The sequence below is a fragment of the Peromyscus leucopus genome, chromosome 4 (genome assembly GCF_004664715.2).
Source record: "Peromyscus leucopus breed LL Stock chromosome 4, UCI_PerLeu_2.1, whole genome shotgun sequence".
Classification (NCBI taxonomy): domain Eukaryota; kingdom Metazoa; phylum Chordata; class Mammalia; order Rodentia; family Cricetidae; genus Peromyscus; species Peromyscus leucopus.
The window spans coordinates 95,551,075-95,574,407 of record NC_051066.1 but is presented as its reverse complement, the minus strand read 5'-3'; the positions used below and the strand labels follow the sequence as shown (position 1 = coordinate 95,574,407).

The 23,333-nt window shown below is 51.7% G+C and overlaps 2 protein-coding genes across 2 annotated transcripts in view; both read left to right on the top strand.

Annotated features, from left to right (window-relative positions):
- LOC114681111 (RNA polymerase-associated protein RTF1 homolog) overlaps nucleotides 1-5,141 on the top strand; it is a 59,581-nt gene extending 54,440 nt beyond the window's left edge. The window contains 6 exon segments of the mRNA XM_028854399.2: nucleotides 423-500; nucleotides 1,014-1,135; nucleotides 1,298-1,355; nucleotides 2,348-2,425; nucleotides 3,191-3,286; nucleotides 4,971-5,141. Of these exon segments, the coding sequence (XP_028710232.2) occupies nucleotides 423-500; nucleotides 1,014-1,135; nucleotides 1,298-1,355; nucleotides 2,348-2,425; nucleotides 3,191-3,286; nucleotides 4,971-5,126 (588 nt within the window). The 3' untranslated portion in view covers nucleotides 5,127-5,141.
- Nucleotides 5,142-14,327: 9,186 nt separating this feature from the next.
- Nucleotides 14,328-23,290, top strand: LOC114681117 (inositol-trisphosphate 3-kinase A). The gene is given in 12 exon segments (XM_028854404.2): nucleotides 14,328-14,364; nucleotides 14,367-14,543; nucleotides 14,546-14,599; nucleotides 14,602-14,640; nucleotides 14,643-14,687; nucleotides 14,690-14,805; nucleotides 21,149-21,245; nucleotides 21,322-21,538; nucleotides 21,662-21,866; nucleotides 22,103-22,204; nucleotides 22,495-22,566; nucleotides 22,675-23,290. Coding segments are annotated over 12 exon segments (1,365 nt in total). The 3' UTR covers nucleotides 22,879-23,290.
- The last annotated feature ends 43 nt before the right edge of the window (nucleotides 23,291-23,333 follow it).

The window sequence follows — 23,333 nt, the reverse complement described above, 5'->3', positions numbered from 1 at the left end:
TAATTTATACTTCATCAAGCCTTCCCTATACATTCTCATCTACAGTGAGACTACATAGACTCAAGTCTATTAGGATGTGTATTCCCCTAGGCTTGGTTCTTCTAGAACTTCCTTTCACCAAACTATTTTGGTCGAATTCTTGGACCTCTGCTCTCTTGGACAGTGGCTAGCCCTACAATACCAGGCCTTTGTCCTGCTGCTGTTTATGGATACCTGCTCCTTCAGACTGTCCCAGAAGAATCTCTGTGACCCCGGAAGCAGCACAGTGTCCCTTGGAATGAGTCTGCTCCCCCTCTGGGGAGTGGCACTGCTTTAGGATGAGCAGTCCCTCTAACTCCAGCTTACCTCCAAAGGGGCTCGCTTAGCCCAGCTACCAAAGTAGTTTAGGAATACCTCATGCTGGTGTCTCCTCTCTGGTACAGATCGTAAAAGAGAAAGAAAGGTTCAGAAAAGCTCCACCAAACTATGCCATGAAGAAGACTCAGCTGCTAAAGGAAAAGGTAGGACTTGAACCCCTGTGCTTGTCATGTGAAGATGGAGAAATCACACTCGTGTCCATTCTCTGCCCAAGTCAGGGAGAGCAGGGTGGCAGGGAGACCATGGTGGGCCCTGGGATAAGCAAAACAGGGTGTTCCTTGCTGTAAGTGCAGTCGATCTTTTCCTAGTCCTGTGTTTGCTTTACTATGAACCCCACTATAGCAGGTGGTTTTCCATTCCCTCCATCGAGATAGGATGGACCTAGTTATGGAAGTTTGGCCATGTGGCCTATATCCTAAAGTTAATTAATGGTGCGTCATTCCTGTCTGGGCTCACAGAGCCCGGTAACTAATGGGAAGGTAAGTATTGTACTGTTACGAACAAAAAGACACCTTGACTTTGTCGAGTACTTTTGTCGCTGTTTCTTCACATTTCCTATCATTGGTTCATCGTGTGGGGTGCCTTACCTGTGCTGTATGAGCTATTTAATAGAGAGCCAGCAACAGCCAAGAGCTCACATGTCTCTCTGTGTGCAGGCCATGGCTGAGGACCTGGGAGATCAGGACAAAGCCAAACAAATCCAAGACCAGCTAAATGAGCTGGAGGAGCGGGCAGAAGCCCTGGACCGCCAGCGAACCAAGAACATATCTGCGATCAGGTGTGTTAGTGATCCTGTTTTGGTAAGGACCCTGGCCTTAGCCGGCCTGTAGTCTTGTACATTCAGTGCTGCACAGACCCCACAGATCTCTGGGCTGCCAAGGTGCCAAGCTGCCCCGCCTCTCTCACAGCCCACTGACTGACGACGCCTCTTTCTTTGTAGCTACATCAACCAGCGGAATCGGGAGTGGAACATTGTGGAGTCTGAGAAGGCTCTGGTGGTGAGTTTTAAACTTCACATGGATTCCTGAAAAAAACTCTAGTAAAATGATAGGAATTCCAGCATGATGGCACACACCTGTAATACCAGCACCTAGGAGGTGGCATCAGGAGGGTCAGTAGTTCAAGGCCAGCCTCAGCTGATTATTGTCCAAAGCCAGTCTGGGTTATATAAGACTCTGCTTCAAAAAAGTAAAATTAGGACTAGTGAGATGGCGTTGCAGGTAAAAATGCTTGCCAGGCAAGCTTGGTGCCCTGAGTTCAAGCCCTAGAACCCACAGAGGTTAAAGAACCAACTCTACAGAGTTACCCTTTGACCTCCACACAGACAACCATGGCAGCATGTGCCTCCCCACAAATAACAAAAGAATTTAGGTTAAACAAAAAAAAATTTTGTATTATCCATGTGTGGTTTTAAATTATTGAAATGATATACTTTTAGCATGCATTCACTCTGCTTCATATCTGCCCCTAGCATTTTTAATGTATGATACAAACTATCGGTTTTCTGGCCTGTTCTGCCCTTACATTCATTTTTATCTTTGCCATTGGTGCTTCTGTATCTATTTTGTTGGGGTGGGGGTTGGTTCTTATTCCTGTGTCTAATTTGTTAGTTGGTGGTAATTTGTTCTTGCTCCTGTATCTGTTCTGTTGGGGGAGGTTGTTCTTGCTCCTGTACCTGTTCTGCGGGGGAGGGTTGGTTCTTGCTCCTGTACCTGTTCTGCGGGGGAGGTTTGTTCTTGCTTCTGTACCTGTTCTGTTGGGATTTGGTATTGCTCCAGCATCTGTTCTGTTGTTGGGGGAGGTTTTGTTTTTGTTCTGTTCTGCAGCTCAGCCTTGAACCCAGGCCTTATGTGTGCTAGGCAAGTGCTTTATCACTGAAAGGACAGACAGCTTTTGAATTTTTCCTAGTTCCTTGCAAAGATGTTATTTATAATGTAAGCTTAGGACGAAAGAGAGGAGGAGGAGATCTAATGCATATTTTCTGTTTTAGGCTGAAAGTCACAACATGAAAAACCAGCAGATGGATCCCTTTACTAGGAGGCAGTGCAAACCCACCATCGTGTCCAATGTGAGTGCCTGAAGAGGACGTTTTGAGTTGGGACCTAGATTCTAGGACATAAAATGAATTCCATTAGGAAATTAATAAAGAAGTTAAAAATAATGTTTTTCTAGCTGGATTTGCTTGCCTTGAGCTTGGGTCTGGATTCTTCCTTTTTTATCTTGCTATAGGGCATAACAGGTAGTGAAAACCTGGGAGTTAACCCTCTGTATCAGGGTGCACTGAAAACGTGCAGCAGATGTTAACATAGGAAGAGTCCCTGATCCACAGTGCTTGCGAGTAGAAACATCCCAGAGCTTGGGCATATTTAAAGTTGGAGATATTTGCAGTATATAGAGAGATAAATCTTGGGGATGAGGTACAGGTCTACAGAAGAAATGCATTTGTTTTGAATGTATGTATATATCACCTGAAGGTAACTTTTATCAGACCTTTAGTACCTGTTTTTGACAATAAATGAGGTCAGATGTGGACTTGTCCACACATGGCACTGTGATGGTGCATGACATTTTAGATGCTGAAGCATTATGGGTTTGGGATTTTGATACTAGAGGGGCACAGCCTGTGTATGTTGGTTAGCATGGGGGGCTAGATGGGCTGTTTTGATGGTTTTAATTATGCTTTTCTGCAGCTGACTTAAGGGAGACTCCTCTGAGCTGCTAATGGATGCCCAGTAGTACTTGTGATGTTAGTGGGAGTAAATGGGACAGAACTTGGCATGGGACTCTGAGTGTTAAGTAGTCTTTAAAATAATTTATGTATTTTCTTTCCCAGTCCAGAGACCCAGCTGTTCAGGCTGCCATTTTGGCCCAGCTAAATGCGAAATACGGTTCTGGAGTATTACCAGATGCTCCAAAGGAAATGAGCAAGGCAAGTATAGTACCTCCCTGCGGCTGTGGCGCTAGACTGCCGGCTAGGACCTCAGAGGCCGCCTTGCTTTGTGAAGGCCTGCTGTCCGTATAGGGAGGAACGTGGGTTGGGCTTGCGGGCCTTTCTTCAGCTATTTGCGAGTGTACTCACTGGTACTGAACTGTCTTCGGTTCTAAACTACTACTTACTGAGGCCTTGCCTGTGTTCAGGCCACCGACTTTCTAGACTTGTGCAGCACGTTTCCTCATAGAGAAAACTGTCCTGTGTATCCTACAGGGTGACTAGAAGAAACAGGTGACAAGTAAGGAGCAGACAGGTGTCAGTGTAAAGGCAAAAATGGTAATCCAGGAGGGCTCGTTCTTTAGTTGTTTGTTTTGTTCCCCTTTTCCCTTCTTACTGTGGCCTCGCTGGGCTTGAACTTGCAGAGACCCTTCTGCCTCTGCATCCTCTGAGTGCTGGGATTACAGATGTGGTGCACATGCCTGTGATTGGAGTACTCAGAGGAGAAGAAACGGCACCAGGAGTTCTAGAGTTTGAAGGCCGACTGAGGTCATGAGACTGTTTCAGAGAAACCGGAAATGAACGGGAGCTGGGGGCGTGGCCAGTCGGTGCAGTGCTTGCCTAGTGCGGCATCGGAGCCCCACGGGGACGGTGACTTATGCCATTATGTTTCCCTGGGCAGGGCGGGGGACGGTGAAGGCTGATGCGTCAAAATTGAAGCGAGTAGTTTTCAGTTTCCCACGTTGCCCTGACTAACCCATGAAGGCCTTGAATGTTGGGTCCGAAGGGGCCTACTGTCTGAAGCCCACCTTTTCCATTCGTATACCACAGACAAGTCTCCCTTCTCCTTTCCACATTGCAGCCTAGAAAGACTCTAAAAGGGAAGACTGTCATGCCCCTCCTGGTTTCCCTGAGAAACAATCTGAAAGGGGCGTTAGAGCTAGAAAGTACAGCTGAGTTGGAGAGAATGTGCCTGGCCGGCTCAAGGCACTGGTTCCATTCATCAATACCACACAAAAAGTAAATGTGTGTGTGTGATTTTATATATATGTCAATTACAGAAAGAAGTGTCAGTCAAAGGGGTGGGAGGCTAATGAGATGGCTTAGTTGGTAAATTCCTCCCTCAAAAACATGAAGATTGAGTTTGATCTCCAGAACCTATGTAAAAATGCTTAGGATAGTGGTTTCCATCTGTAATCACAGTGTTGAGGAGGCAAAGGAGGTTCCTGGACTTGCTGGTGCTAGCCTAGCCTAATTGATGAGATCAAGGCCAATGGGAGATGCTGTCTGAAAGGAGATATGTAGCATTTCTGAGGATCACATACAAGGTCGCCGTCCACATGTGTGTTGCACACATTAAAAAAGATGGGCGGGCTTATTATAAAAAGCATATGATTTTGAGTAAGAGCTTTGACCATCCATGACTGCTGTTTCTTTAAATCTATTTGTATATTATTTATCTTATGTTGTATGAATGTTTTACCTGCATTTATGTGCCTGGTGTCCACAGAGGTCAGAAGAAGGTACCTGATCCCTGGAACTGGAGTTACCGATGGTTATGAACTTTCATGTGGTGCTGGAACTGAATCCAGGTCCTCTGAAAGTGCTCTTAACCATTTTGCCAGCCCTCCGGCCTCTCTGTTAGCACTTGAGTTTTATAATTTGTTTCCTTTTCTCATTGCAGGGTCAGGGAAAGGATAAAGATTTGAATTCTAAGTCAGCCAGTGACCTCTCAGAAGACTTGTTCAAAGTCCATGATTTTGATGTGAAGATTGACTTACAGGTTCCAAGCTCAGGTGTGTGTGTGTGTATGTTGGGACTTAGAAGGGACACCAGATAGATTTGTGGGTCTCTCAGCTTTGAGTCTTGACTATAGGGAAAAGGAGGTACCTGCCTCTCAGGATCCATAGAACCAAGGCCAGATAGGGCACGGGTCCTTCTTGAGAGCAGAGTCCAGTCAGCAAGGCTCCCTGAGAAGGGAAGCCAAGATCAGAAGGCCTGTACCGATCCTAAGTTTACCAATTTATTCTTTCCCAAGTCCAAAGCTTTGGCCATCACCTCCAAGGCCCCACCAGCCAAGGACGGAGCTCCAAGGAGATCTCTGAACTTAGAAGACTACAAGAAACGGCGGGGGCTTATTTGAGCACTCCCAGCCTGCTGCCTCCAACCCTGCATGCCCGTCAGAGTCCAGCTCTCCTCTTTTCCTCTGATTTGCCCTCTTTGGGCTGGAGCAGCAGTGGAACTGGAAGAGACTCTAAACTGCCAGTCATTGTAATATAAACCATTTGCTGTATAGACCTCCCTTGTCTGCACCATCTCCCGCCAGCCCCAGGTCCCACCCAAGGTGGATCTGTCCCATGTCTTTAGGTTTGTGTTTGCCCTCCCCACCCACTTTTGGTTTTGAACTAGCAGTTTGGCCACTCTGCACATTCAGTATTCCGGGGAGCTGGGGTTCTTACCGGACTCCTGGTGGCAACAGTGGCAGCACTTCAGTGTCCTCCAGACTGCCTTGGGCCTGACCTTGACCATGGCCCCTAACCTTGCAGAGAGCAGGAACTGATGTCTGCCGAACTCTTTCCTCTCGTCATCTTTCCCTTCTTCCTGGGTCCATGGAAGAGGGATTTTCAAAAAGTTTAGTTTCCAAAAAGTGTACATTTATGGGGAGGGAGGGGGTCTAATTGAGAGAGTGTGTGTGTGGGTGTGTGTATGTGTATGTGTGTGGATTTTTTATCATTTTTTAAAATGCAGTACTCTTTGTATCAGTCTGTCATGGGTCTATAGCTGTTTCAGATTTTTTTTTTTTTTTGAGCTGTACTTGAGCATCTGAAACTGCAAGAAAGAAACTGATTAAATGTGATTCTTCTTACTAAACAGGCCTGACTGCTGTAGCTGTGTGACTTCCTCCCCTTTTTCCCAGCACTGTCCTCCTACAAGAAACCCCTTCGAGCCCCCTTGCCCCACAGGCTGTGCCCTGGCAGGTGGGCAGGAAGCTCGTGGCAGGTCCCAGGGAGGGTAGCCAGAGTCTTGCTCATTGCACAGGTACAGCCTATAGCTTCTTGACTGAACGTAGCGCTTCTTGTCCCCTCCCAGTGTGCCTACCTGTCCTCCTAGTTGACTCTGTTTGATGTTTGGCAAGAATAACATTTTATTTTTGTTTTTTAAAGAATTAATTCAACATGAATGTGGAGAGCAAACACAAAAAGATGTAGGTTTCAGATGTTACCAGCATGTGCAGTGGTGCGTGCGTGCGTGCGTGCGTGCCCGTGTGTGTCTGTGTGTGCATATATATGTATGGTGAGCATATATATATTGTTGTGCAGCTAGGGTGAAGCCAGCAAAGAGGTGTGTATGTCGTTATGAAATGTTTGAAAAGAGATAAGCTGACTGCTTGATAATCATTCTCAGGTGTAAAGCTCCAACTGTAAATAAAAGTGGCATTTAACAAATCTTTTCAGAACAAAGTACAGCTGATGATATCCTCCAAGCACTAGGCTGAAGGAACAGCTGAGAGCTGCTGATTCCACACGACGATGAGCTCTGTACTTCACTGAACTCCTGTATAAGGAAGGGATGATGGGAAATCATGGAATTAAGTAGTATTTAAACAAAAGTGGACTTAATAGTTCTGATGGTTGAGTAAAGCCTTGGTGTTGCTTTATCTTAGTTTACATTTTTACTTTTTTAAAGAGCAGCGACAGCTGGTTTTGAAGAAGTATTGTGACTGTAGATCTGGAAGTGGGGCAGAGGACCGGTGATGGACTCCTTGCAATCATACATACTTGAAGAGTCCATCGACTGAAGCTCTTTGTAGACTGTTGTGTAAATGTGGAGTCACAGACTGTTGAACACCTGCACTCGAGCAGACTCCTGGAGCTGCTGGGACCTCTCCTATCATGTCAGACTTGGACTTTTTCCCTTCTTGTTTAAAGGACATAAAATCATAGAATCCATATAATCTGTGGAGTCATCCTGACCCACGTGTAGATCTGTATCTAGTATCATTTGGATTTGGACAAGTGTCAATGACATTATGGCTGTGTAATAAAATTTTTATTAAAACCACCATACACTGTAGCCCCTTGGCCACACCCCACCTGCAGCTGCTGACATGCTGAGACCAAAGCACGGGGCAGGGAGAAAAGCCCACCAAAGAAGATTGAAAGGTAGCCTGGCGCCTGACCGCCTGTCTGGCGAGTCCAGTCAACATTCAGCATCTACCTGCAGTCTCAGCTGAGGCGGGACCTCTGAGCCAAGATCTCAGCCAGTCCTGAGACCTTAGCCTTGGCGCACCAACGGGCTTCCTGGTGGGTCGGATTTTCTGGTGCTGGTAACAGCCTCAGCAGCCTGTCCACCACCCGAGCTTCTCTGCAGCGTTGGAAGGTGGAGCCCAAGGCTGTGGTCTCCATCTTTCTCATTCTGGGAAGTGACCCTCAGTATCCAGATGCCTAGATCATTCTGTCTATAGATCTGGTGTCTGATTTCTGACGGGCAGAGAAAGTCTGTTTTTGTTATTTTTCTGTGAAGTCCTGACTTGTCACTCAAACTGTAAAGATATTTGTAAATAAACTTGATGGCATTTTAACAAGGGGTCAGATTTAGTACACAGCTTGCATCCCAAGTGGCACCTGTAAAGCCCCGTTTGAAAGTCTCAACTCCTTTGTCCCCCTGCACTTGAGGTTCTGCACCCCCAGAATGACAGTAGCTGTCCTCAACTCTTCTTTGTTTGGTTTTGGTTTTAGGTTTGGTATTTGAGACAGGGTTTTTCTGTGCAGCCCTGACAGTCCTGCAACTCGCTTTGTAGACCAGGCTGGCCTGGAACTCAGAGATCCACCTGCCTCTGCCTCCCAAGTGCTGGGGTTCAAGGTGTGCACCACCACTGCCCAGCTGTCCTCAACTCTGAAGCAGCATCCTCATAATGGTAGTTCCCCGGCCCAGTATGAGTTCCAGCATGAATCAGCTGAGCACGCAGATACCTAATGTGCTGCCCAGCCCCAGCCAGAACCTGGTCCTAACAGCTTTCTCATGGCCTAGGCACAGTTCCTTGGCCTAGTGTGTGGAGCAGGAGGCCAGGGACTGAGTAGCTGATTTGCAGCAATCTTGCCCTACATGGTGAGATCTGAGAGCTCCCCGTGGTGCTGAGGTGGTGTCGTATTTATTTCCTTACCACTGTGTAAGCAGCAAAGACCTACACTCACCCTCAACAGAGGTGGTAGAAGCCGGTGCCAGGCTGCCTGGTGTTGCTAAGATGGGACCCACAAGTTACCAGATGTTACCACTCACTGCTTGACTGTTGGGTCCGGACAGTGAGTAGACGAGCCACTTAGTTTTCAGTATCTGGTTGCTGCCTGACTGAAGAAGACAACCTCCAGTACAGGTGGAGAGAAGTGTGTAAGCTTCTCCCAGGAGAGGAGACTGTTCTTGAATGGCCTCGCTGCTCTAAGGAGCCAGGAAGCCATTAAACTCAGTTCAAGCTTATTTACTTGTTGAGCAGGTTTTCAAAGATTGAAGGCTGGCACTGGTTCCTTTGAGGAACTACAAGGGGCAGCGTTTGTAAGAGGGTCCCCTGCAGCTGCAAGGCTGCCTAGGCCTGCCCCAGCGTCCGGTGGATGGCCTGGGGTAGCACCCGGCCGCTGGTGTGCAGGCACAACTCGGTACTCCAGACTGCTGTGTACCCAAGATAGCCGAGGACCAGAGGCAGTCGCTGGTTCAGGCCCATCACCAGCACCACCGCTTAATCCCTAGGGATAACCATTTCTCTGACACAGTACCCCTTCTTTAGATGGATAATGTGCTGGGCATGGTGGCCCATGTCTTTAATCCCAGAACAACCACCAAAATAGCGGTAGCTAAGTTGGCAGTGTTCGTCTGGCATTCAACAGGGCTCGAGGTTCAATCCTAACAGGTGGAGGCTGGATGGATTTAAAAAAAAAAAAATCAAGGTCATCTTCAACTACATAGTCAGTCTCATCTCGAGTGGGGAATCTTCCGGGGCTTCCGCGTCATTCTCCGGCCTTTCAACATACACTTCCACTAAAGACTCACACCCCACACCCACCCCCACACCCGCCCCCACACCCCTCAAGAGTATTGAAACTCAAGCCAAAAAAAAATATAAAGAATCCCAGCAAATTTCCAATTCTTCCCATAACTACATCGAAGCCAGGTCCAGAAGTGCAGGTTTATCTCCACCGACTTACCCTGGGGAACTCCCTAGCTGAAAAAGTCACCTCCGTGGAAGCCTTCCTGGGACTCACCTCTGCCGTGGGTGTCCTTCCAGCTCCCCTAGCGCAGCACTTACCAATGGAATTGGAGCTAACCCCAACCAGGAGCACCCAGCCTCGAGGAGCGCTTACTGGACCACAGATAAACGAAGAAGGAAGGAGGAGAAAGGATCAAGCTGACATCCTGCCAGGAGGACCGTACCTTGGGTTCTAGAAACGGGCTGTGAAAGGTGGAGCCGGCCGGCTGGCTAAGAGGGTGTGTCGTACTGGATCTGATGGGTCCCCGGGTCTTGGCAGCCCTAGCAGGAGGGTGAGCAGCAACTGGGATGGGCGTGGCCTGCACCTGTGAGTGCTTGCACGTGCGTGAATCCCCGCCCTCCCCCTGCCCCCCACCCTCATCCCGCAGCTGGAGGCTCCCCAGGATATTAACGGAGCGAGGTATTGACACTCAAACTTGCTCCAGGGTCATGGTGCCAGGTGACTCAGTGACCTAAACTCACATGCAGTGAGCCAATGGCAGCTTCCTGGGGTTCCAGCTTCCAGTCCTATTCTGATGCTCTGTGGACTAGGTCCCCTGAGAGGAGGTCACATCTGCAGGTTCTGTGTTTTAGTTGAGAGCTTTATCTCCTACCCCTTCGACTGGGAAAGGCAGGGAAGTTCCTGATGAGCACTCACCCAGCACATCCCTAGTGTGTGTGGGGCTTTAAGCAGTCAGCCTCAGTTTCTCCCTGTCCTCAGGCCCTCCTGGAGGTCATCACCTCCAAGTAGCTGGCCACTAGAAGAGGCCCTGCAGCTCCCTGTCCTCAAGAGAAGGTGTAGACTTAATGAACACAGGCTCCTGAAGGAACTGCAAACCTTGCTTCTGAAATGTGTCAGGAGGAGACACTGTTGTAACGGCACATGCATAGTGACACTTGGGTTCATTTAGACAAGGGTGACATTGTGGAGGGCTAGCCAACTGCTAATTCCCGCGCCTTGCTATCATTATGACTGAATATTCCAGAATATTGTCACAAAGACTAAGCTATAGGTGTGGGGCAGATTGCTGGAGAAGAGATGAAACCCAGCACCAAGAAGTGTCAGAGGTTGGGACTGTCCACTTTGCACATTTCCTTTTCCAGAAGGAGACCTGCTCTTCCCCACCCGAAAATCAGTCCTCTATCCAGAATGCTCTGGGCAGAGCCAAACATCAGAGTGACCACTTGAGAATGTTGGAAATACATGAAGAAACCGAGAGGCCAAGATTCTCGAAGCTCCACTGACAATCCACTGGGAACAGTAAAGGAAGCTCGGCAGCATCCTACGGCCAGTTTTCTGGTTGGCTCCTTTGTGGTTTTCTTCCCGGGAAATGTGAAATAATGATCATTCCCAAGAATGGGCCCATTTGTTCCTATATCCTTTGCATCGAGCACCATTTCTGGTTCATTGCAGCTACTCAACAGGTGTTTGCTCTGTGAGTGAGTCAAGGCATTCCCACAAAACGCCGGAGTCTTACATTCAGAACATCCCTTGGAAAGCCCATGCCTCCTGGAGCATGTGCTACCAGAATGAGATTTTGTATTCATCCTACCTGGTCCAGAAGAAAGTGACATCCCAACGCCCCAGCCCCCATCACTGAGCTGGCTCTGGTGAAGAGGACCTGGAGTCTCAGAGTAATGGGTCCCTCATTCAAGAGTGCATGATTTCTTGCCCCCTTTTCTTCCCTTGCTTGTCTTAAAGAACTGGAGGAGCTGGAGAGATGGCTCAGCAGTGGAAGTCCTTATCCAGAGGACCTGGGTTTGATTCCCAGCACCCACGTGGTAGTTCACAACTGTCCGTAACTCTGGAGTTACAGTCCCATCCCAGGGGAACTGACACCCTCCTTTGGCCTCTGTGAACACTGGGTACTCATGTGGCACACAGATAGGCATGCAGGTGAAACACCCAAATACATAAAATTATGTGTGTGTGTGTGTGTGTGTGTGTGTGTGTGTGTGTGTGTATAGAGAGAGTTTCTCTATATAGCCTAAAGATCCGCCTGCCTCTGCCTCCCAAGTGCTGGGATTAAAGGCCATCACACCTGGGGATACACACACACACACACACACACACACACACATATAGTGTTTCATTTAAAGAAGCTTGAGAAATTGCACCTGAGCTGATAGAGATGGGGGTAATGAGCAGTTAATTTTGCTTCAGCACCTGGAGTGGAGGAGGCTAGAGAGAAATTAGACATCCCACACGCACACCCATCCCTCACTTGCTCATCTCATTTCCGGGTTCCCCTTTCCCGTATTTTGTATCCCATGGTTGTCGCTCTCCAGGAAAGTCTGCCCTCACACATGAGTCCAGAGGGCCAGGCACAGGGACAGGACTCCTGCATCTTAGGATGTAGTACCCCACACACACTGAGATGTCTCAAGAAAACAGGATGAAAGCTGGGTGTAGTGGTACACGCCCGTGATCTCAGCCTCAGAAGGTCGAGTCAAGATTGGAGGTGGTGGTACACGACTTTAATTCCAACACTCAGGAGGCAGAGGCAGGCAGATCTCAGTGCGTTTGAGACCAGCCTGGTCCACACAGTGAGTTCCAGTACAGCCTGGACTACAAGGTGTGATTTCATATCAAGAAATGCAGGGAAGGGGAAGCAGGAAGGCAGGGAGGGAGAAACTTAACGTGACCCCCAGGAAGAGAAATCAGGGAACTAGTTAGGACTCCCCGGCTGTGGGTTTGAGCAAGCGCCCTAAACAGCACTCTGCCTGTGGGCTCCTATGCCTCAGTTCATCCATTCCCTATTGTACCCACCATGCAACAAAATACACCTAGACAGGCATGGCAAAGAACAATTTATGTTGTTATTGTGGGGAAAAAATGGTTTCATGTAGCCCAGGCTGGCCAACTTATTTATAGCTGTGGATGGCTTGAACGCCTTATCCTCCTACTTCTGCCTAAGGAGTCCGAATAAGGTACTGCAGGGATTCAACATACAACAAAGAGCAATTGCTTGGCTCCTGCTATGACGGACCTAAGACTTGGGTGAGTATATGATATAAGAAGAAAAAGAATTGTTCTGGGTTTTCTCTCAGCCTACTCATATGCCCAGCATTGCTCACATACCACCTGGCACCAGGTCACCAGCATGTTCTCTCCTCCCTCTTCTCTGTCAGGTCCCAGTCTACCCTCTGAGGACCGCACCTCTGAATTCCCTGCTACAAGCTGGCATAGCTCTAGGTCTTACAGCTCAAACATCCTGCCCCCCTACCTGCCCCCAGAGAAGGTGTCCGTATCATCCATGGAAGGGGCAAGGACTCAAACTTTTCTTTTCTCTTGTGCTTTCATTCCCTACACACACACACACACACACACACACACACACACACACACACCCTCTTGTTCTTCCTTTGGCAGTCCCCTGGGATCCTCTTTTCTTTGCCAAAGGTTCTCATGCTCCCTCTGAACACTAATTTCCCCTTTCCCTTGCCCATTTTAAATTCTGGCTGAAGAGAGAAAAGGGAAGGCACCTACATACTCCTGTGCCTTTGTCAGCCTTGGAGGCATTTCTCCTGGAGATGCACCAGCAATCCCAGGCTCTAAGTGTCCAATGAGAGTACCCTCAGTCTTCTGGCATTTAGGGGAAGGCAGAAAATTCTGGCTTCTGCTCACAGTAGCCTTGCAGCTCCGCAGAACACCAGCATGCGAAATCCACAGACCTATCCAGAGATGACAAGGACTTTGCCATGTCTGAACGTCTCTGTCCCTTCTCTCTCCCCAGTTGCATGGCCGCGACTCTAGGCAGGTGAAGTTGTCATCTGTTTACAAATAGGGATGAAAAGGGTGCCTACATTTTCCATCTAAGAAATGGTGGGCCTGAGAGACTGGCTATCCACTACAACATTAGAGCATCGCACTTTTTCTTTCGTGTTGCATAGAATCCAGCATTTGCCACATGCTAGGCAATGCTCTACCATTGAGCTACGCATCCAACACCCATCTCTAAATTTTACTCTCACAGCAATCCTATAAAGTTGACAGCTCCTCTGAGAAGGAGAATCAGCAGTTCAGAGAAGCGAAAGGACTCTTTCGAAGCCACAAAGCTCCAAAGAAAGGGGGGAGGAGAAACTTAGCACTCCAGCTAGTGGGGGCTGGAGAGGGCGGTGTTGGGGGGGCGGAATGCAGGCCAGACGTAGCTGGGATACTTGGAGAGAGCCAGGCTCCGCTCTTGACCTTGTTCTCTGCCCGCGGGAAGTGGGGAGCTTCGAGGGATGGGGCAGGAACAGTCTCAGCTCGACCCTGGGCACAGAATCTCCAGTTGGCGCATGCCTTGGGGTGTGGCTTCCTTGGATGGCTGATGGCCTTGAACTCTGGATTAAGGGCCTAGGCCAGAGAAAAAGCCCAGAGACTCAGAAGCCTTTGACCAGGAAGATTGAAACAAGGAAAAGAGTACGAGGAAGCGTGTGAAGGAGCCGGCGCAGCTCCTTCCTGTGCAGGTCAAGACCTAGGATCGCATTGAAGGAATCCTTCAAACACCGGAGAGGGCATAGGGCTCAGAGTCGGAGCATTCCCTCCCACCTCCTCGAGGGCAGGTCGAGAGAGATGGTGGGGACCCGAGCCTTCGCGGCGACTCTGGGGGAACCGCAGGCTTTCTGCGGCGGCGAGGGCCGCGGGAGGCCGCGCTTTCTCAGAAAGTGAAAGGAGTGGGCGGGGGGCGCGGCCGGGGCGGGGCCGGGCGGCGTTGCCGAGGCTCCGCCCCGGGGCAGTCCCAAGCCCCGGGCGCTGAGCGTCTCCAGTCCCGCCGCGCCGCGGGCTGGTGGGCTCGGCTGCTGCTCCGCTGTTGGGAGATGACCCTGCCCGGGCGCCCGACGGGCATGGCGCGGCCACGGGCGCGGGACCCTGCAGCCCTGGGCTGGAGCGGGCCCCGCGCCGGAGCGTCGGGGAGCTGCGCCTGCTCTTCGAGGCGCGCTGCGCCGCGGTCGCCGCCGCCGCCGCGGCAGGGGATCCCCGGGCCCGCGGGGCCAAACGGCGTGGGGGACAAGTGCCCAACGGGCTCCCGCGGGCTGCCCTGCCCCAGTGATCCCGCAGCTCACCGTGACAACCGAGGAGGACGTGGCCCCGGCAGCCCGGGGCCGCCAGAGCGGGAGGGGGACTGTCTCCCGCCGCTGGCTCGCACCTGCAGCAGCCACGCCGCCTCTCCACCTCGTCCTCTCCTCCACCGGCTCCTCGTCGTTGCTCGAGGACTCGGAGGACGATCTACTGAGCGACAGCGAGAGCCGGAGCCGCGGTAACGTGCAGCTGGAAGCGAGCGAGGACGTGGGGCAGGTACGGGCCGCGGGGCGGGCAGCGGGGGCTGCGCGCCGGGGACTCGGCTCCCGGCTCTGCTGGGACCGGCTCGCGCCCCCCGCAGGGAGTCCAAGCCTCACTGATCGGAGGTACCTAGGGGGGCGGAGAGGGCCCCGGGACGACCTCTCGCCTTGGTTCGTTTTCCGGGGCTAGCAGAAGATTGTGGCTGAGCGCTTGGGCGTCTAAAGGAGGGTGAGGAGTGCGCGACCCACCGGGAGGGAACCAGCGGGCATACCTGGGTAACTGTCAGGTCGGGCTGGAGAGATCAGAGCGGGGTAGCCTTGCCCCGGGAGCCCCGGGAGAGAAAGGGGCGCGTGAGCTCTTGCCTCTTTCTCCTCCCCCTCTCGGTGCCGCGGCCCCACCCCCGCCGTTGCCACGGTTTCCCTCTCCTGAGTGGGAGTGGAGCGGAGCTCCTGGCTCTGCTCCGGAGCCGCTGCCGTCTGCTCCCCGAGCGCGCACGAGGCGTGGACGCGGGAAGGGAGGGGCGCGGGACTGGGAGCCCTGGAACCCAACGGAACCAAGATCCGCTTGGTGCGCCCCCCTACTCCCCCTGGCCTAAGGGTGGTGAGGAAGGGAAACTGAGGCTGACAGAAGACATGATTAGCTGGTTCGTCTCTGCCTCTAGTAGTGTGGATGTTCCGGAGCCGATTCAGCCTCTCAGATAACACCGGCTAGTGTGAAGTTTATTATTCGTGGTGTGGCCCTCCTTGGACAGCGGGGCCATCCCTCACTTCCCACCCCTGCACTGGAGATTGAACCCAGGGTCTCAAAACACGGTGGGCAAGCACTCCACCACTGAGCTACATCCCAGCCCTCTTTTGTTTTGAAACAGTCTTACTAAATTGCCAAGTTAGAATGGAAACACAGCAGGTAGCCGGTTCGGGCCTTGAACTTGGGATCACCCCGCTTCAGTAATCTCCCTTGTTTTAACCATGGCCAGATACCTACATTAACTTCCCGTGGACTGTGCAGCGTTGCTCTAGATGCATTTCATGCAGGCGTTTCTCAAGTGGAAAGAGAGACCGGAACGCCCCACTCGGCTTCAGTACCCTCCAGCCCTGCCCGGAAGCCGGGTCCTGGCGACTTCCAGTGAGAGTAAGACGCGCACCTGCGTTGCCTAGACGCCTTGAGACGCCTGAGGTGTGGCCTGGGCCTTCGAACCCCGCATCCCTGCACACAGGGTTGGACCGAGGGAGGGGGCTGTATAACGACTCGAAGTACGGCTGTGACTCAGAGCTTACATACCCAGAGAGGGGTGACACAAAGAGAGAAGTGGTGGGGGGGCTCACAGCAAGGCTGCCGTCCTCTTCCCGCTCCCCGTAGCCAGGTGTGGGTGCGGAGCTCAGTCACGAGTCCGCTGCGCCCTCGCCCCGAGTCAGCGTGCCCTCGGGCAGGTGGTCGTTCTTGGGCGACTCTAGGCTAGGTACTGAGGCGAATGTTGCCGGGGCTCCCCCAAGACCTTGGCCTGTGAGCAGTGGGAGGACCTCTCAAGAGCCTGAGCAGTAGATCGGCCACTCCCTGCTCAAATCTCTGACACCAGAGAGGCGGGTCCCGGGAAGGCGCGACCGGTGAGCTCGGAGGACCCGGGCTGGGACGCAGGCACACCGGCTTCCCTGTCCCGCTCCGGGAGAGGCTGCGCGGAGGCGGAGGACCCGCAGTCCAAATCTGGGTGCAGTGTAGGTAGCCCAGGCAGGAGTCAGGACATCGAGGACTCCTGGCTGAAGTTAGCCATCCCCTGCAAGTCTCCGTCGTCCTCTCCCACCCTGAGCCTTGGCGTCTCGGGAAGCCTCCAGGAGCAGGTCCAGATGGCCTCTCAGGGCCCTTTCAAACTCCCAGGCTGTGTCTTCCAGGCTTTCCCAACCCCAGCCCGCGGGCCTCCCGAAGGCAAACAGCCCCGAGCTGCAGATAAGCCTGGAGCTGTTGACAGAGGCTGCCTGCGTCTGCGTGGAAGGGCCGGGAGCGGACTTTGCCTCGCGGCAGGTCCACAGCATGCCCGCCCAGGCCGCCCGTAAGGGCTTCCCCAGGCAGAGCGGGTCCCGCTGACCGTTAAGGATGCACCTGGGGAAAGATCCGGTGCTGCACTCGAGGGCCGCCTCCCAGCCGTCATCTCACACCCACCCCGAGGCCCTAGGAGGCTCGGCCTGCCTCAGCCAGGCCCTCTGACCTTCCCTTTAACTTCCCAGCGCCTGCACAGCCGGCTCAGAGCAGGGCTTGTAGGGCTGGGCAGCTTTGCCCCTCCAGCCGCCTTTCCTCTGATGGAAGGAAAATTCAGGAACAGGAAAGCTGAGCGAGCCAAGGAGAAGCTGGAGACCTCCTCCAAGGGCAGGTGCCGTGGCTCTGAGGCCTTGGCTGTCTCCTCAGACAGTTGTGGGGTGACCCAAGCAGAAGAAAGGGCGTTTGGTTCTTCTGTGGTTTTATTCTCTCAATAACTCAGGCTAGGTAAGGAGACCTGGATGCTGTCCCCTCCTGGACTCAGAACCCCCACACATCATTTTCCACTAATTATAGAGCAGAATTTAGGTTAAACAGACTTCCTTTTTAAAAAGCAAGTGCCCATGGGAAGGTGAAGTCGTGGGTCACTTATACCTTAGTGCAAATCATTTTGTAAATTTAAATTGCTTGCTCTCCCCACCATCACCACAGGGAGTGCTAGTTTGGTAGGACAATTGGAACATGGGGAAGGGGTTGGGCTGGCAGAAGTTTCAGCCAGGATCGGCGGTTCTCAACCTTCCTAATGCTTCGATCCTTCAATACAGTTCCTCGTGTTGTGGTGACCCTCAACGATAAAATTATTTTCGTTGCTACTTCATAACTCTAATCTTGCTACTGCTATGAATTGTAATGTAAATATCTATGTTTTCTGATGGTCTTAGGTGACCTCTGTGAAAGGTTAGTTCACTCCCCCACACACAGTCAAGGGGTCGAGACCCACAGGTTGAGAACCTCTGTTATAGAAGCAGGGAACAGGATGGAGGCTAAAGACAGAGTAAAGGATGTAGTCTGGCAGGAAATAGACTGTCTGGGTTGATGGGAAGAACAGATGTCCCCAAGGCTTCCAAACAGCCTAGATAAGGGAGGATCTGAGACTGGACACAGCAAGTCCCTACCTATGGAGACGCGCTTTCTGCTCATCTGTAGGGGTGAGAAATTATCAGAGGGTCCTCCTGTGTCATCATCAGGGAGTCCTAGACACAAGCTTCTTGGCCTTTGCTCCAAATATCCAGGTAGCCTGCGGCTGTGTGTTGGCTGGTGGAAACGGCCTCTTCATGGAGGGAGGGCGGGACCATATCTTCCCTGCAGTTGTTTATGAGCCAAAATCCTTACCCACCCACCAACCCAAGAATGATTCTCTAGCAGGCTTTCTGGATACACTTGTTTGTGAGTGCATTACGTGCCCTGCAGGAGAGGGAAGATGGGAGTGGGTTGACCTCCACGGCACTGGAACCAACTGGTTCCATGTTTGACCACATCTGTTATTGGCAAGGGAGCTACTGCTGGTTATGAGAAACCTCAGGAGCGTCTGGGAGGCTCGGCTGAAATCTCGGACATGAAAGCTCTTTGTTACCTGCACAGTTACTCTGCTGCTGTTTGTCCCTCTGGGACTCACAAGACCAAGGCGGCAAGAGACTTGTTGATACTGTTACCATACATTAACCAATCACTCCAGTGGTAGTATATACATTTTTTAAAGATCTATCTCAAATGTTTCTCAGGCTGGCCTCAAACTTCTGGGTTCACACAATCTTCCTTTTTCAGCCTCCCAAGTAACTGGGATCACAGACATATGTCACCACGTCCAATCATCCCACTTCTAGCAGGCTTCTCTTCCACCTTCAAACCCCTTCCCTGAAACCACAAGACTCTGAAAGGAAGGATGGCGTAGTTCCCTCCCTCACACAGCCCAGCTGGCCCTCCCACAAGGATGACTGCAGAACTAGATGTATCCTGATTAAATCCACTCTTTCCCACTCCCCACTCTTCCCCACCACTTTTTTTTTTCTTTTTCTTTTTGAGACAGAGTTTCTCTGTGTAGCCTTGGCTGTTCTGGAATTCACTCTGTAGCCCAGGCTGTCCTTGAACCCAAAGATCTTCCTGCCTCTGCCTCCTGAGTGCTGGGATTAAAGGCGTGCACCACCACCTCCTGGCTTCGCCAAAACTTATTAGGCTTCTCAAACCACCCGAGCCTTTCACCATTAAATCCATCCTTTAATGAAGACAGTAGTGGGGGGCCTCAGGTCTGTCTCAGAGATCAAAACCTTCACAACACCCTATAACTATAAATTGTTTCACCTTGTAAAAGTGGCCTGTCATATGGTATCCCATTGGACCCCCAGAAGGAAAATATAAAAACTGCTAGAATGATTGGACCATGGTAGGAAGTTGGCCTGATAGAGAGCATAAGCCAGAGAGCTTGGGAGTCCAGAATCAGGGCATGAGGATGCTGACTTCTCTGAGCTTGCATTTCCTTGTGTAATGGGACTGATAGCAGCTCATATTCATGCTGTATGGGCATCATGATCATCATGATTCTCAAGCTGAATGTGAGAGAAGAGTTTTAAGATGCTTCTGCTAAATACTCATGCTACATACATCACCTTCCTGGAATTTTACTTGAGGATTTGGAGGAAGGGAGTTTTATAATAAAACTTGGACTTATTATGCAGCAAAATGCAAACCTTGTATGTATTAAAGATTTATAAAAGGAGTTTTGAAAGATGTCATGTTTCTAGTGGGCTGCTTCTGGCTACACCCCCAGATCCCTGGGGATTGGACATGTGATCACGCCCCAGTGTGCCATGTTGGGAAAGTGAGAGCAATGGTGACCGTGGGAGGGAGGAGAAGGTGCCTGGTGTGCAGTAGGCAGTCAGTAAATGGTGGCTCGTGTTAGGGCAGCCGCTACATCCTCCCAGAGGAAACAGGCCCACACAGATGCTGGCTCTGCTTGAACTCGGTGAGCTAGGAAGTGAACAAAGCCAGGACTGGAAGCGACAGCTCACTCCCCACCCCACCTCTTCCTCACAGGCAAGGCTTTCTGGTCAGCAAGCTCCCTCCTCATTTCTTAGCACTCCATTTTGGCAAGGAGGCCGGTTCCTGGGTTCTAGTAATTCCTCTACAAGACAAGCACCTGTGGGACAAGGCTTCAAACAAGACACACACGAGCAAATCCCTGCCCTTCAAAGAGCAGACGCAGGACTGCTGAGTTGGGGGGAGGAGGTAGAATGGTCCAGGGTGTGAGATGTTGTGGATTGAGATGGAAGCCGGAGTAATGGCCTTGAGGCCGGAGATAACGCCCACAGATACCTCCATTAACCTGCAGCTTATTTAAGAGGACAGGCCTTCAGCTTTGTATCTCATCTTCAAGCCTTAGGTTTCTTGATCCAGATCACAATCAAGGATGCCTTGGGCTTTGTCAGCTAGTAAGGAGTACATGGGAGTACAAGGGTAGCTAGAGGGTCCTAAGGAGCCTGTTCATAAGCCTGGCAGGCTGCCCTCCCTTCCCTGGTCTTGTGTAAAGGGTTGATTGTGATTAGTCTGCCTCCCTAAGTGAGAAAATTAGGTCCCAAGTGAGTAAATCCAGTACCTAAATTTGGCCCAATTCTCCCCATGCCAAGGAATCGGATGAGGAGCGTCAAACTCAAGCTATACTCATTTCCAGAAAGAGTAATTGTTTCCCCATTGCACAGATGAAAAACAAAACAATACACAGAAGCATTTTTCTCAGGCCTCCAGAGGCCTTGGTAGGAATGCAGATTTGGCCTTTAATCCCAGCACTTAGGAGGCAGAGCCTGGCGGATCTTTGTGAGTTCAAGGCCAGCCTGGTCTACAGAGTGAGATCCAGGAAAGGCACAAAGCTACACAGAGAAACCCTGTCTTGAAAAACAAAAAACAAAACAAAACAAAAATGCAGATTTGTAGTCCCATCCCTGGCTTACTCAAGATGTCCCTGTGGTAGACCTCAGACTCAGCACCAAGGGTGGCCTCCAAGTGATTCTGATATTCACAAAGTTCAAAAACCTCACAGAGCAATTCAGTCACCTGCCCACTCTGTGGCAGAGCTGGTTTCGGCACTGAGCCTTCTGATACTAAATCTTGGGCTCCTTTCAGACGACTGGAGATGCCAGAATGACCTTTTCTCTGCTTGTCTCAGTACCTGCCACACTGGCTCACAATACATTTTCTTTGGGTGGGTGGGTGAGTAGTGAATGCTTGGATGAAAGACCTCAAACTGCTTCTCGTGGGGTGGAGTCAGGGTGAATTCTTTACACTAGCAGGGAAGGGCTTCCCTGATACAGAGATGCTGACCTGGACTTGTTACTTTTAGAAAAGCCACTGGCAGAAGATTCGTACCATGGTCAATCTGCCGGTCATAAGTCCTTTCAAAAAGCGCTACTCCTGGGTGCAGTTGGCAGGGCACACAGGTGAGCATCAGTGCAGGTGGGTGAGGTGGTTGTGACAGGAAGGAGGTGGGCAGTTCTAACCGGTGCCCTTCTGCAGGGAGTTTCAAAGCTGCAGGCACCAGCGGCCTGATTCTGAAGCGTAGCTCAGAGCCAGAACACTACTGCCTGGTGCGGCTGATGGCTGACGTGCTGCGCGGGTGTGTTCCTGCCTTCCATGGTGTGGTGGAGCGGGATGGCGAAAGCTACTTGCAGTTACAGGACCTGCTCGATGGCTTTGATGGGCCCTGCGTGCTTGACTGCAAGATGGGTGTCAGGTTTGTGTCCCCTCTCTGGGTCGGGCAGAATCGGTGGGGGAACCAAGGAGCTGGGATAAAAGCTCACACGGGGGTCCCTGTACGCGCACGCTTCCTGCGCTGGCCCCTACCTGCACCTCACAGAACCTACCTGGAGGAGGAGCTGACCAAAGCCCGAGAGAGGCCCAAGCTGCGGAAGGACATGTACAAGAAGATGCTGGCGGTGGACCCAGAGGCACCTACTGAGGAGGAGCATGCACAGCGCGCGGTCACCAAACCACGCTACATGCAGTGGCGCGAAGGCATCAGCTCCAGCACTACGCTCGGCTTCCGCATCGAGGGCATCAAGGTGGGTCAGGCTTCCCTGGCTTCGTACAGCTTTGCTTCTGCCTGGACTTCAGCGCTTGCGTGTCCTTCCTTTCCTGACCTCCTGCCTCACCTGCCACCAGGAGACGCCCTCTGGTGGCCGTCTGTCTCTTGGTCCCCAGAGGTTAAGGCCCCAGGGAGGTACCACTGCCCTTTGCATGATCCTCTCTCCCCTCAGATGGGCCCGGGTCCCTGACACTCCTTGCCCACCTCCTTCAGAAAGCCGACGGATCGTGCAGCACTGACTTCAAAACTACACGAAGCCGCGAGCAGGTGACTCGTGTCTTTGAGGAGTTCATGCAAGGAGATGCTGAAGTGCTGGTGAGAGGAGGTCCCCAGAACCCTGAGGTTTGGGGGCACCTGTTTACAAGGGTGCCTCCTGGTTATTCTCTTTGCCGTCCTTACCTATGCCATCCCCCGACCCCCCACCCCCGTGGTCGAGCTTCCCTTAGTGTACTAGAATTGTTTTCCCTCCTCTCCTGTGGGAGCCACGTTTGGGGGTGGGGGGCGGCTTGTGTCTTCCTCAGCACAGTAATTTGGCAAGCTGAAATGCATGGTGCTTCTCAGTGTCCCTTGGTGTGAAATTAATTTGTCCACACTAACCCTTCCAGAGGAGGTATCTGAACCGCCTACAGCAGATCCGGGACACCCTGGAGATCTCGGATTTCTTTAGAAGGCACGAGGTAAGAGGTGGGTGGGCTCGGGGGCGGGGCTTGTGCTTCATGAAAGAGAATGGGAAGGGGGTGCTCTCTGGGAGAAGCAGGTGGCCTGACTGCCCTGGGGGTCGGCAGGTGATTGGCAGCTCACTCCTCTTCGTGCATGACCACTGCCACCGCGCCGGTGTCTGGCTCATCGATTTTGGCAAGACCACGCCCCTCCCCGATGGCCAGATCCTGGATCATCGGAGGCCCTGGGAGGAGGGCAACCGTGAGGACGGCTATTTGCTGGGGCTGGACAATCTCATTGGCATCTTGGCCAGCCTGGCTGAGAGATGAGGCTGGGCCCTTGTCCCCCCACTTGGGCCGGCTGGTCAGACAGATGTGGACCTGTGGCTGCATTCCCACCATGCATGCCGGCAAGAGACTGGAACCCCGCTGGGCGGGCAGTTCACATGGTCCTGCAGGACCAGGCGCCATCCACTAAGGGGGTATCCTACCAATACCAGGAGTTGGCCTCCACACAAGCCTGTTTCCCAGAGCCGAATGACACTAGTTTACAGGAGGGGAAGGAAACAATGGGCTTCTCCCTCAGCCCAGCTCTTCTCAAGTGGCTTTGCACCTCCCTAGAGGGGCCAGATCCAGAATTTCATTTCCTAAGTGTATAGACTTCCTGGTCTACCCTCCTACACTACAGTGGACACCCTTCCTAATAAAACTCAAAGACACAGCTTCTGTGACTCAAGCCTCATCCCCTCCTCCTCTGGTCCTCTCTTCCTTAGTTCCAGACTCTT